This window comes from Rana temporaria, chromosome 5 (assembly GCF_905171775.1).
Source record: "Rana temporaria chromosome 5, aRanTem1.1, whole genome shotgun sequence".
In the NCBI taxonomy this organism is placed as follows: Eukaryota; Metazoa; Chordata; class Amphibia; order Anura; family Ranidae; genus Rana; species Rana temporaria.
Genome location: NC_053493.1, coordinates 124232291 through 124247320, shown reverse-complemented (window position 1 = coordinate 124247320; position 15030 = coordinate 124232291). Strand labels below are relative to the sequence as shown.

The 15030-nt window shown below is 41.3% G+C and overlaps 1 protein-coding gene across 1 annotated transcript in view; it reads left to right on the top strand.

Annotated features, from left to right (window-relative positions):
- The window catches only part of TGFBR2 (transforming growth factor beta receptor 2), a 124393-nt gene that overhangs the window by 72701 nt on the left and 36662 nt on the right, over nucleotides 1-15030 (top strand). The window contains exons 2-6 of the mRNA XM_040353090.1: nucleotides 3697-3853; nucleotides 6444-6634; nucleotides 8303-8371; nucleotides 10071-10242; nucleotides 12920-13113. Coding sequence (XP_040209024.1) covers nucleotides 3697-3853; nucleotides 6444-6634; nucleotides 8303-8371; nucleotides 10071-10242; nucleotides 12920-13113 — 783 coding nt within the window. The remainder of the gene's footprint in view (nucleotides 1-3696; nucleotides 3854-6443; nucleotides 6635-8302; nucleotides 8372-10070; nucleotides 10243-12919; nucleotides 13114-15030) is intronic.

Here is a 15030-nt window from a genome sequence, read left to right as displayed (position 1 = left end):
CAAAGGAAACAACCTGGGGATTGCTTACTGATTGTCAATTGTAAGAGGCATGCAGAAACAATAAGAGAATAGGTCTATCAGTCAAGGTTTGGGCTGTAGAGCCCGGAGAGTGGGGGGTTGCACGGAGAATACGCGTGGAAGGGTCGGGGGGGGAGGAGTAGGTACAGTGAGCTTTAGGAGATCAAGAAGGGGTGCCACCAGATGTGTTTGTGCATTAAACTGAAATACGTAGGTAAAGAAGACCAATAGGTAATAGGAGACGGGTGTTCAATTTATTCGTTTTCCTACCACAGCTCTCAGAGATCGCTCATGTGATAGAAAGATAAAAACTCATCTCTTTTGATCTCAAAAGAGAAAGGAACAACGAGCGCCCAGAGGTGATTTAGTTTGCATGTGCTGCGCTATATAAGTTTCTCACTCACTCACTCACTCACTCAACCCTTAAAGGCGTCCGTTGTGGTAAAGTGTAACCAGCAAGACCATAATTTAGTGTATTTAGAGGGTGTATCGTGTGCCTGATGGATCAGTTCCTCCATGTCCACAGTTTTTTGTATGCGTTTGAACCAGTCAGAGACAGATGGCGGCTCCGGTGATCGCCATTTTGCTGGGATACATAGCTTTGCAGCGTTGACCAAGTGCATGGCCAGGGAGCATACGTAAGTCTTTGGTGGTATGTTGGAGTGGTGGAGCAGAAACTGCGCTGGCGAGTATTCGAGGTTGTAGGTGGTTATGTGATTAGTAAGTCGATGGATCTCCTTCCAGCAAGGTTGTAATTTAGGACATGTCCACCAGATGTGCAAAAGCGAGCCAATTTCAGTCCCACATCTTCAACATTGTGGAGAGATGGATGGGTAGATGTGATGTAGCCTAAGGGGGGTCATGTACCATCTTGAGAATATTTTAAAAGTGTTTTCTTGTGTATGTACATTTACCGCGGTTTTTATTTTTTGCGCTGTAAACAATGCAATATTTTAAACTTTTTGCTATAATAAATATCCCCAAAAAAGGTATAACATTTATTTTTTCCTCAGTTTAGGCCGATACGTATTCTTTTACCTATTTTTGGTAAAAAAAATCGCAATAAGCGTTTATCGATTGGTTTGCCCAAAATTTGTTGCGTTTACAGATAGTTTTATGGCATTTTTATTAATATTTTTTTTTTACTACTAATGGCGGCGGCGGTGATCACCTTTTTTTTTTGTGACTGCGACATTATGGTGGACACATCGGACAATTTTGACACATTTTTGGGACCATTGTAATTTTCACAGCAAAAAGAGCTATAAAAATGCACTGATTACTGTGAAAATGACAATGCAGTGAAGGAGTTAACCACTAGGGGGCGCTGTAGGGGTTAAGTGTGACCTCATGTGTGTTTCTAACTGTAGGGGGCGGGGCTGGACATGTGACGTCAGTGATTGTCGTTCCCTATATCAGGGAACAGACGATCACTGACATTGCCACAGTGAAGAACGGGGAAGGTGTGTTTACACATACCTCTCCCCGTTCTTCAGCTCCTGTGACCGATCGCGGGACACCGGCGGCGATTGGGTCCGCGGGTCCCGCGGGCACGGTCATGGAGCTTCAGACCCGGTCACGTGCGTGTGTCGGCGACCCACGGCTGGGCTCTTAAAGGGGACTTGTATATATACGTCCCTGTGCCCAGCCGTGTCATTTTGCCGACGTATATCGCCATGTGGTGTTCCTTAAGTGGTTAAGAAAAAAATAGGGTCATTTTTAAATTTATGACAGCAACACCCCTCCAAAAAATTGGAACAGGGCAACAAAAAGCTGGCAAAGTAAGTTACACTAATAAGGAAGAGCTGGAAGAACATTTTGCATGTATCTAGGGTAATTGGCAACAGGTCAGTAACATGACTGGGCATAAAGTGGTGACTTGACTTTTCACTTTTGCAACTGGACTGTATAGCCTGCTCTGACACTAGGATCAAGGAAAGGAAGCCCAGTGTAAGCTCCAAGGCACTTTAGTGCGCATACATGGATGAGGACAGTCTTTCCACCCCATATAATTGTTCAGGGTCAATCAGGGCCAATCACCAAGTATCAGCACTGTCACATAAATGGCTCCCCATGCATCTACCAATAGTGTGCATTTGCACCCACGGAAACGCATAGAACCACAGTAACATGTGTTTTGGTTCAACGCAATTTTAAGAATTGCCTAAAAACGTGATGTGATGGACCCCCGTACTCAAGAGGAGTATGTTCGCCGTATAAGCTTAATTTGCCTGGTACCAGCACGATCCAAGGTCCCTTAGCCCACCCAGTCACTTGTCGAGACATCAATGTAGGTTGAAGAGAAGCATAAGACTGTTTATTCAAACACAGGTAAAGAGATATACACTCAGGGATCACCCCTTCTTTGCATAATGACACAGGGCGGGGTAAACTACATTCAGTAACAAGAGACACGCAGGTGTATTCAAACTTTTAATGAGTAGACGATCTTATCAGCAGGGAGAACTGTTGGAGGAGTTCCCCCCTCCCTCCACCCTGCCCCCAGTCTACATGCTAGAAACACTTAGGCCTTGTACACACGATAGGATAGCCAGAGGACAAAGGTCTGAAGGACCGTTGTCTTAGGTTAACCGATGAAGCTGACTGATGGTCCGTCGTGCGTACACACCATCAGTTAAATAACCGATCGTGTCAGAACGCGGTGACGTAAAACACAACGACGTGCTAAAAAAAGCGAAGTTCAATGCTTCCAAGCATGCGTCGACTTGATTCTGAGCATGCGCTGGTTTTTAACCGATGCTTTTGCATACTAACGATCGGATTTGACCTATCGGTTACCAGTCCATCGGTTAAATTTTAAAGCAAGTTCTCATTTTTTTGACCGAAGGTTAAATAACCTATGGGGCCTACACACGATCGGTTTGGACGGATGAAAACGGTCCTTCAGACCGTTGTCCTCTGGCTATCCTATCGTGTGTACGAGGCCATACACATCCCATAATAGGTTGCTCCCAAAGGACACAGAAACAATAGAACAATGGGACACAGCCACACCTCAAACGATATAGTAAAACGTTCACAACAGTTTATGAGACCAAGCTCATACAATATTCCAACAGTTGGAAAGGTGGAATTAATTTATCTTCATATATTTCTTTAGGGATATTGTTCAGAAATATTACTGTCCCAAGTGAAAGAGCCCCTTCATTCTTTCAACACAAACCACACATATAGAACCCTGGATAGCAGGTAAAATGAAATGCTGAGTCCAGTGTGGTTGTACAGACCCAACTGGGGTTCTCGGTCACCCTGTGCCCCTAATAGACACAGGGTTACTTACACATAGGAAGGACTGGAATAGCTGCACAAGGCGTTTCCAGAGCTCTCTAAGGAAAGCTGGGTTCCACAAGCCCTACTCCCAAAGTGACTCCCGTCACATGTGACATGCACAAACAAACATAAAAATGGACACAAGTTACCCCACCACTGTAACATTTATTATATTTCACACAGACAATGTAGTCTTTCCGCAGTTCTGTGACTGATAGTGTTGTTAAAATATAAAATGGATAGAATGGTGTTTTTGTTCAATCTTATCAACTATGTAACTATATGTAACTATGTGAAACCGAATTTGCAGGACTCATGCTTAGGTATTTAGTGTTTTTATATTTTGTATTTGTGTCTTATGTAATTAATTGTTTTCATTTGATTTAGGTCCACCAGATTTTATGAAGTTCCAGGAACGCGGAACACTTTGTAAATTTTGTGATGTGCTACCAGCAACATGTACACAAAACAAAGGTCGCTGTGACAGTTCCTGTGACAGATTTTCAACTTGTGAAAATCAGGAAGACGTGTGTGTAGCTATATGGTAAGTAATGCATGTTTTATTTTCATTTATTTTTTTTCCTAATGATTGATGGACTGTATTTTTTTATATATATATATATATATATATATATAATATATATCCTGAAAAAACGACCGTTTTTAAAACTTTTTTAAAACTTTTTTTCCATTGATACATGTTCCCTCGGGCAAGACCCGGGTTCTCAAAGACGTTTTCACAGGCATACTATAGACACCCAGCAGGTACAATATTTAAAGGAATTTTTCATTATTTTTTTTTTTATTTAACCTCCCTGGCGGTATGATTATTTTTTAGAAAAAAGGTGCTGAAAGCGGTACCATTATTTGCAAGGGAATTTGGTGTTTTACATTGTAGGCCTGTAATTCTTAGGAATAACTCACTTAAATCTGACCAAACAAGAGTCTAGTAGGCATCCCGGGTATGAATTTTTTTTAAAAACAAAATGATAAATTATAATATAATAAATAATTATAACAACTAATAATATAATTATAATAAAAATGTATCAATAATGTAATCAACTCAAAATCACTGAAATGTGCTCAGTTGCAGAATTGTCGCTGTCATTACTTTTATTTTTTTTATGACAAATTTCCCCATAAATCGCTATTGCTCAATTCTGCAAGTGATTATAATTTATTATCGCTGTTTTCTAGCTGCTCTAAAACCATTTTTGACATAAAGAGACACTTTTGGTTGCTATGGACAATCTACAGTTTGCAGGCAGAAAGAACAGTTTTTATTATATAAAAGTACATGTAGGGCACTGGGCAGACCACTAGGGACAAGGGGGTTGTGTATTTTTTACATACAGTACTGTAATCTATAAGATTACAGTACACTGTATGTATCCTGTTTGTTTACCTTTTTGAATTTGGCGCCGTTCTCCGCTCCCGTGCGTCTTAACGTCGCAGGGAACGGAGATCGGTGGCACACAGAGTCACTGTGTGAATCGAGCAAGGTCCCGCTCGCTCACACAGCGCGGTGACATCGCTGGATCCAGGGACAAGGTAAGTAAACCAAGCCTGTGGATTCAGCGAAGCGAGCCCGAGTCTGACTCGGGGTTACCGATCGTAGCCAAAAAATCTCACCCCGAGTCAGACTCGGGAATACCACCGGGGGCTTTAAGCATCATTAAAATCACTGCTCCTAAATCTTTAGGTGCAAACTATAGAGCATAAGTGCAGTACACACCAAGTAGGTTTAGGTGCAAACTACAGAGCACACTTGCAGTAAACACCAAGTAAGTTTAGGTGCAAACTATAGAGCACAAGTGCAGTACACACCAAGTAGGTTTAGGTGCAAACTATAGAGCACAAGTGCAGTACACACCAAGTAGGTTTAGGTGCAAACTATAGAGCACAAGTGCAGTATACAGCAAGTAGATTTAGGTGCAAACTACACAGCACAAGTGAAGTACACACCAAGTAGCTTTAGGTGCAAACTAAAGAGCACGCGGGCAATACAACACGTGAGAACACTGTAGCTAGCACAATCAACTGTCTGATAAATTAGGAAGAACTGATCTAGCTAAACTATACAGTGTATAAATATATGTACAACACCTGGGATGTATATATATCCTCTACACACTGTAAATTTAACTGACTAGCCTGCCTGCTCTATCTAGCTAGAAAAAAAAGACACTCTCTCTCTCTCTCTGTGACTGATATCTAACCAGCGCTGCAACACACTACACGAGGCCGCCCTGCAGACGGCCTTTTATAGTGTGGGGTGTGTACTAAAGCCCTGAGCCATAATTGGCCAAAGCCATCCTGGCTTTGGCCAATTACGGCTCTCTGTACTGACGGCGATGTGATTGGCCAAGCATGCGGGTCATAGTGCATGCTTGGCCAATCATCAGCGCGCAATGCGGCAGTGAATTATGGGCCGTGGCGCGTCACTCAAATTTGGCGCGAACGACCCGTTTTGTTCGTATTTCGACGAACGGTCGAACAGACGATGTTCGAGTCGAACATACATTCGAATCGAACGCAGAGCTCATCCCTATAGTTCACCACAGGAGATGCAACAAATCCGCTGACCAATTCCGAGATTTTGGATTTCCTTGAAGTAGAACTATAGTCAAAATTTATTTTTTTAATTTTGGATAGAGTAAGGGAGGGTTATAACTCCTCTCGGCAAGAGGAAATCCCTGAAAATAAAGAGAAATCTTTGGGGACCCCATTGGAAGATTTCCCCTCTATTACTTTTCTGGGAACAATCCAAAATGTGGGATTTTTGTTTTACTTTTAATGCTAATAGTAAACAGGACAAATATAGGGGGTGAGTCTCCATAATGGGTGCACAGACTGCAATAAAAATTGACAAGCATTCCAATCCACCTCCACTATATCCAAAACTAAAAAAAAAGTTATGCCTTTAGTTATACTTTAAGGAGTTTACAAATTCTGCAATGACTGTGATATATAAGTGACTATGTAAGTGACTGTAGCTAGACTAAGCTGAGTATTAAATGTATTATCCCCCTGATTATCTGGGTATCAGCATCCATAGATCTTGCTAATGTGGCATATACCTTCATGCAAATACTTAATTGCCAGTCTGTTATATTCTGTTTTATTTGTAGGAGAAGCAATAATTCTGCTGTCACTGAGGAAACACTGTGTTATGATCCTAGAAAGAAGCTGCATGGACACAGACTGAATGACTATAACACCTCAAAATGTCACATGAAAAAGAGGAATCATTTGGGAGAGACAATGTTCATGTGCGCATGTAAAAGTGATGGTTGTAATTCTGAGTTCATTTTTGAAAATGGTGGGTGCAATTTGTGTCTGTCAGCTCTTTTCATATCGTTCTTTTTCAAAGCCAAGCCCCATCTTTCTGATTATCTATCTATCTATCTATCTATCTATCTATCTATCTATCTATCTATCTATCTATCTATCTATCTATCTATATATCTATCTATATATCTATGTACCTTATATACTTGGCCTAACCCATTTAAAAGAAGGTGATTCAGTAAATGACTCATTTTGAATTAGGAAATTGTTTTGCTTAGTCGATCGCTGTCAAATTATCCTTATTACTTTTTGTGTGTAAGTCTAATGTATAGTATATGTGACGGATTTCAGATCCCCCCGGCTGGGCACCCCCGCCAGACCTGTGTCTTCTGTCCTCCAAACGCAACCACAGCTGGCAGACTAGCCATAACCAGTCCTTAACCCCTCAATCACGAGGCAAACCACACAAGGGTTGAGGGTTAAACATGCAGAGCATAAACTGTTTATTAAATACAAAACATACACCTTTAAACACAGTTAGCTTTGTCATAGAGGAGGTAGGGGACAAGTAAGAACCAATGGGAACTTGTATAGTACATTGAAACAGAAACTACAGTTGAAACACATACAGTAAAGGAATTATGATAAGCAGGCAGCCCCTCCGTACACATCCCCTGCTGGGAGGTATCTCCAGATCTTTTGTCATGCCATGACCCAACACAATTAAACACAGAAACAAGAAGGGGGATGGTGAGAAGGGATATAGCATTACATTACATTACCTTAATGCCATTTTGTCCCCAGGTCTCTCAGTCTCTTATGGGCCAAAGTCTGTGGATAGGAGGCCAGCCCACAGCCCCCTCCAAAACACACAGTGGCAGTGGGTTCTGTCACAGTATAAGTCTCAATACAGCTAAATTCCAGGCACAAAACCTTTTACTGAAGAATGTTCCTCAATAGCAACAATGAGTATAATTTCACTTTGTGTGTACTAAATGCCTTTGCAAATTTGGTTATTAGTAGCAGTGATGTAATCGCTCTGCTGCACATAGCCTGTGCAGGGACCAGAGCTGAGAGAGAGACCCAGCAGGCCCTCCCACTATAGGCTGCCTGCAGAAAACTACAAGGCGGGCAGATACAAGACCCGTCACCATGCATAAGGAGAGAGAGCAGCAGTGACTAATCTTGATTACAGGAAGCTCCTGCACAGAGGCAAAATTCCACTGTGAATTACTGCACATATTTGGAAGAAATACACAAAGCTCACCAGGATTCAAGTGAAAATACACCTACCTTCTCTACCTTGTATTTAGACAATGGGGTAGATTTACTAAAACGGGTGCACTCTGGTGCAGTTGTGCATGGTAGCCAATCAGCTTCTAACCTCAGCTTGTTTGATTAAGCCTTGGCAAAAAAACCTGAAAGTTGACTGGTTTCTATGCAGAAGTTAGCCTGATTTTACACTCTCCAGCTTTAGTATCCTGGACTTTAGAACATTCACAATTAGTAAATGTGATAGTAAATAGTATGGCTGACACTATTTTATGTACTGTCACAGGTAGTAAAATAATTAGGGACAGCCTTATCTTATTTTAGTTTACAGTGCTTTATAAAGAAGAGTTTTAGCAATTCATTCTTAAATAAGTATGCAACTATTACTACTAACCAGTTTTATTATTTTTTTTTTCTTCTGTTGCAGCAACAGCAAAAAAACATCATACAGAAAACATGAATCACAAAGTCATAGATGAAACCAATAGTTCTAAGGGTAATGCTTTATATTGTTACCACATATTGGGCCAGATTCACAGCCAGGCGGCGCAGCGTAACGTAACCGATTTAGGTTACACCGCCGCAAATTTTCTGGCTAAGTGCCTGATCCACAAAGCACTTACCTGGAAATTTGCGGCGGTGTATCCTAAATCCGTCCGGCGCAAGGCGGGCCCAATCGAATGGGGCGAGTCCCATTTAAATTAGGCGTGCTCCCGCGCCGGACGTACTGCGCATGCTCCCGTCGCAAATTTCCCGACGTGCTTTGCGCAAAGTTACGACGCGCCGACGTTTTGTGAATCGCGACGGGTAAAAAAGACTTGCGCCGGGAAAAATAAAAAATTAAAAAAAAAATCGAAAGCGACGCGGGAAAGACGGGTATACTTTTACATGGTGTACTAAGTTTACACTTTGTAAAAGGTGCCCTATCTTTGCGACGGCAAACTAACACTTGCGGCGACGTAACGACGGGAAAACAATTTAGTGGATCGCCGTAACTGCTAATTTGCATACCCGACGCTGGTTTACGACGCAAAATCCCCCCAGCGGCGGCCGCGGTACTGCATCCTAAGATCCGACAGTGTAAAACTATTACACCTGTCGGATCTTAGGGATATCTATGCGTAACTGATTCTATGAATCAGTCGCATAGATAGAAACAGGGATACAACGGAGTATCAGCAGATACGCCGTCGTATCCCTTTTGTGAATCTGGCCCATTGCTACCAAACCAAAGCGGTTATTATAATGTTGGATAAGGATTATTCAGAAAATAAGTATTTTTAGGTAAATTGATGACCAGAAAGATGCAGAATTCCAAAGAAGGAACTGGTGGCAAAGAAGTCAAGTACATGGGCATGTTAGCAATACTAGTTTGTCAAAAATACCTTACTAGAATGGAAATGTTAAACTTAAGTCTTGAGCTTGAATCCCTACATCTATTTGCACATATGGCTTTTGGCCTTGGTGAAATTGTGCTTTTTGTGCATCTTTTTTTTATATAGTGTATGATAATGGCCAGACATAGAGGTTGATTTACTAAAGGCAAATAGATTGCAGTTGCACCCTACAAGAGCAGTTGCTCCAGAGCTTACTAAATGAGCAGAAACTCTGCTGACTTCCATCATCCAAGCATGTGCAAGCAAAAAGGCTTTTTTTTTGTTTCCTTGCGTGTGATTGGGTATTCTTTGCATAATTTCCTAAGCTCTGGAGCAAATGCACTTGCAGAGTGCAACTTCACTTTGAAAAGTGCATAGTCTCTTTTCCTTTAGTAAATAAGCCCCTTAGTATTCTAAAAATGTCAGTCCATCAAGCCATCAACCTTCCAACCAGGGTTGCCAACTTTCAGTAAATTTACGAACTGTTTGTAAAATCCGTACATTTTGCATCTGTCCTTGAATGGACATGTAGGCTGAATGTCCGTAACTGACATTCAAGGACAGATTGGACAATTATGGATTTTACAAACTGTTTGTAAATGTACTGAAAGTTGGCAACCCTGCTTCCAACCCAAGCCTCTCTCTTTGATATTGCAAGTATTGATTGTAGATTTCCAATTATAAAGGTGATCTTCTTTTGTTTTGAAAATACATATATAATAAAACAAAAAAAAACTTGGTATCCATACTGTAGTACAGTTATACTGTAGTATGCAGTATATTTAAATTCTGACTCACTTTAAATATATTCTTCTATAGGTAAGACAAAATCCTGGGAAAGTGAACCTGGAGGGAAGGTGAAACTTGCAAGATTGTGCAAATTTTGTGACATCCTGCCATCAACATGTTTGATAAGTCATGGGAATTGTACGAGCTCCTGTGAAAGAACTTCCATTTGCGAGCTTGCTGATGAAGTGTGTGTAGCAATATGGTAAGGCCAAGATTTAATGTTTCATTTCGATTTTTCTGGCACTGAAAAAAAGGCATTAGCATTTTAACTGAATTGATAGTATGGTATATTTTTTACAATACATATGGTTCGAAGTAGTTTTTTTTAACATAAAGATTATTTGTATTGCGTTTTTCTACATTCCATATATTTTTACCCATAAAAATATGGGTTATAAAATACCCATTTAAACTTCTAATATAATGCCTTGAGTCAGTGTTTGTTAGTATTAGGACACAGTGGGGGAGATTTTCTAAAACTGGTGCACACAGAATCTGATGCAGCTGTGCATAGTAACAAATCATCTTCTGGGTTTTAGTCCCGTTTACATTGGTACCATTTTACATTCTATTTGACATGTCAAATCACATGCCAAATTGCAGCCTATTACCGGCAACGGCACTGTCACAACCAGTGCGATGTCGAATTTACATTGCTGCATCAACAGGAGAGTGCTTTGGGGCAGGGGGGCGCCCTGCGGCCCCCACCTCAAAGTATCCTGTCCCCAAGTTGATGAGGACAAGGGCATCTTCCAGACAACCCTGGCCGTTGGTTGTCAGGGTCTGCAGGCGGGGGGCTTATTGGAATCCGGGAGCCCCCTTTAATAAGGGGGCCCCCAGATCCCGGCCTCCTACCCTATGTGAATGAGTATGGGGTACATCGTACCCCTACCCATTCACCTGGAGGGAAAAAGTGTCAACATCGGAAGAAGAGGGAAAAAGATGATGGAGAAGACCGGGCCAACGCTAGCAAAAGAGCTGTAAGAAGATAGCAGAGGAGCCCGGCAGAAGGCAGAAGGCACCAGAGAGTGGGAGAAGAACCGAAGGGAGAAGAGAGCGGAGAAGTCGGAAGAAAACCCCCGAAGTCGGAAGAAGACCCCCCCGGGCTGCCTAATAAATTACTTTAAGAACCTGTCTAGTGTGTTTTTTTGTTTTATTTTTTCCTTTCAGGTGAATGGGTAGGGGTACGATGTACCCCATACTCTTTCACATAGGGTGGGGGGTCGGGATCTGGGGCCCTCCCCCGCCGCAGACACCGACAACCAACAGCCAGGGTTGTCGGAAAGAGGCCATTGTCCTCATCAACATGGGGACAGGGTGCTTTGGGGTGGGGGGGGGGGGCCGCAGGGCGCCCCCCTGCCCCAAAGCACCCATCCCCCATGTTGAGGGCGTGCGGTCTGGTACGGTCCAGGAGCTGGGGGCACTCGCTTGTCTCCACCCCCTTTCCTGGCCGGCCGGGCTGTGTGCTCGGATAAGGGTCTGGTATGGATTTTGGGGGGGACCCCCATGACGTTTTTTCGGCATAGGGGGTTCCCCTTAAAATCCGTACCAGACCCAAGGGCCTGGTATGCCCTTGGAGGGGGACCCTGTGCCAGTTTTTTATTTAAAATTTGACGTGGAGTTCCCCCTCAAAATCAGCAGAGCACAAGTTGCATTCCAAAGTCTGAGCATGCAAGACGGTATTCCGACTTTGATCCGACTTCAATGATATTCAATTGGCTGAAGTAGGATCAAAGTCGGACCAAAGTAGTACAGGGAGCAAAGCAGACCGACGTGTTGGACCAGTTAAGTCGTTTCCCATAGGGAAACATTGATTTTCACACTCCCAATGTCTGAGCGTTTGTCGCACCAGTGTGAACCCAGCCTCGTTGTCAAGGCTTACTTGAACAAGCTGAAGTTAGAAGTTGATTGTGATTGATTACTATGCACAGCTGCACCAGATTCTGTGTACACCAGTTTTCTTAAATTTCTCCAATGGTTTGGTTTGTGTTGCTGCAAAAATGCTGACAAAACAGAGAAGTGGCTAGTCCCGCATTTGTTTTTCAGTTTTCTTTATTTTCTCCAGATGACCCTGCCGATAAATATACTAGGGTGACAAAATTCACCTTCAGTACTATATTTATAAAGGAGCATCATTGTCAGCTTATTACAGGAAGTGTGTTAAGATTACAGAACACCTCTCCTTCTCCATATGTGCATAACATAAGGGCGAGGTGTTCTGTAGCCCGAACACTCATACTGATAGAAAAAATTGAGATAGCACTACACAGTGCACAGTACATGGGACAGCACTAGGTTTCTGGCAAAAAATAAATAAAATACTTTAAATTATAAGTGGAGAAGGGTTAGAACTTTGGTCAACTTTATTATCACATTCTGGGGGTTATTTACGAAAGGCAAATCCACTTTGCACTACAAGTGCAAAGTGCACTTGAAATTGCACTGAAAGTGCACTTGGAAGTGCAGTCACTGTAAATCTGAGGGGGAGATCTGAAATGAGGGGAAGCTCTGCTGATTTTATCATCCAATCATGTGCAAGCCAAAATGCTGTTTTTTATTTTCTTTGCATGTCCCCCTGGGATACACAGCGACTGTAGGGCAGTGTAATTTCAAGTGCACTTTGCACTTGTAGTGCAAAGTGGATTTGCCTTTCGTAAACCCGTCTGTGTCTCTACTGAGGAGATCTCCGTTCAGAATTGCACAGGGAGAGGAAGAGAGAGAAAATTGCCCCTAGGCAAAAAACAATAGAAACCCAACAGTGGCCACTTAAAGGTGGCACTTTGGTTTTTCATAGATTTATAAAAAATGTTGAGACTATATTAAAGTAACTTTTTTTTTTATTATTGACGCATTGTAAATTTGCATTTTTTTCCTTCAAGGAGACATAATGACACACACACAACTGAGGAGACACTGTGCCATGACCCCAAAGTTCCTCTTTATGGTCACACGTTTGATGAGTACACTGAGCCATCTTGTATAATGAAAGAAAAAAAGATCGCTGGTGGAACAATGTTTATATGCTCTTGCTATGAAGAAGAGTGCAATCTAAAGTTTACAATGCAAGGTTTAGGTATGTATGTATTACTTACTTTTTTATACAATCCCATATACTTTATTAGGCCTCATACACTTGTTTTTATATATATATATATATATATATATATATATATATATATATATATATATATATATATATATATATATATATATATATATATATATATATATATATATATATATATATATATATATTTGAGAAAACCTAAAACTAAATATTTGTGAGTTCCCATTCACACAGCATATCTATCTTTCTATGTTTTTGTTTGTTGCCGGCATTTGGGAAGAGAGCAGGCTACTCTGTACAATTTGAAATAAGGGCAAACTCAATATGTCCCCACTGATAAAGAGGCACACTTTTGGTTTCTCCATGAAGAAATCAAGCTTTTTAACCCTTTGTTTGAACAGACATTGCTCTTTTCTGAAAACTCCAGAGCTGAAAAATCTTACTTAGCTTCATTTTCTCTGTAATGTTTATGAGAGGACTGGGGAATTAAAGCCTAAGTTTAGTTCCATTATTTAAACCAGCACAAGGGATGTTATTTACATTCAATGGGAGGTGCCCCTTGTGCTGGTGGCTGCTATCTTGCAATCTTCCACCCTTCCCACCCATTACCCTCTCAGGGGTAATCTTCTGGTTCTTTGGGGATTAATACAGCCACTGAACTTGTCATAACCAATCATCAAGAGTGCCAACTATGTCTGCCTATTCCACCCCCTTCCTCTATTCACAGAAGCTGTACTATAGCTTCCATCAATGAACATCACTTTTTCAATGTAGTAATTGGGAAGGGGGCAGAAAATGTAAGATTTCAACTAAGACACCAACCTTGGACCACAGCAAATGCTTTCAGAATGGTAAGCAGGAGGAGCTCATTAGCATATGTTCCCCAATCTCCCCCAATGAAGTGTGAACAGGAAGTGCTCAGCTCTGAGTACTTCTGATTCCGAGCTGTCAGAATCCAATATAATGGACCTCTGATCACATAGGAAGATTGATAGTCCTCTTGTGATAGCAATACAGTTAAATGTAAAAAGAAATAAGTTAGAAATGTACTTGTTTACTTGCCAAAGAACTTGGAAATCTGTACAGCAGCCTTTTGATCCAAGTCTTATATTCCAAAACAGCTATTCTGACTCCAACTGTTGCACTAGTAACTTCCTTCCCTAGACCTCTATATCTGGCCTCAATGTCACTGTCACTGTAGACAATCTTCATTGGCTGAACTCTTCTCATCGTCAAATATCTTTACTGCATGCATGATGATTGAGGAATTAATATGGAATTTAAAACAGGCAAGATAAATATAATCTAGAAATTAAAACACAGGAGATGGGCTCCTTTTTTTTCTTTGGGGGGATTGAGAAAACACATAATAAGGTGCTATTAAGATCCTTTTTAATCCATTTTCCATTTTTTTTTTACTGGAAAGGAAGCATGAAAATGGTGTGTAGGGGGGAGGGTGCAGGGTTCTTTTTTTTTGCACGTTTTCTGGAGGGGACCAAGGTTCCATGGCAAAGAAGAGAAAAAAAAGGAGGAGAGGGGGACGGGAAGAAAGAGGGAAGGAAATAAGTAAAGGAAAAGGGAAAGGAATGGGGGAAAATATGAGCATAGATCTAGAGTACCCCAAGGGGAATGAGTGTTATGTGTTAAAATGGTTTTATATGAATAAACTGTATGGAGGGTTTTTTGTCTTTCTTTGTTGTCTTGTCTTTTTTGTTGTAAATCGAAAAATGTTATAATAAAGGAAAAAAGTGATTATAAAAAAAGAATGAGGTAGACAATATGATGCAGTATTAAAGGGTGAAAACTGTGCGCAAAGTAAATAAACATATAGTAGCAAATAAAATAAGCTGCTCCCCTTAAAGAGTGAATGCTCCTAGTGACATGGGTAAAAGATAGGGGGCACTAATAATTAATAAAATAGCA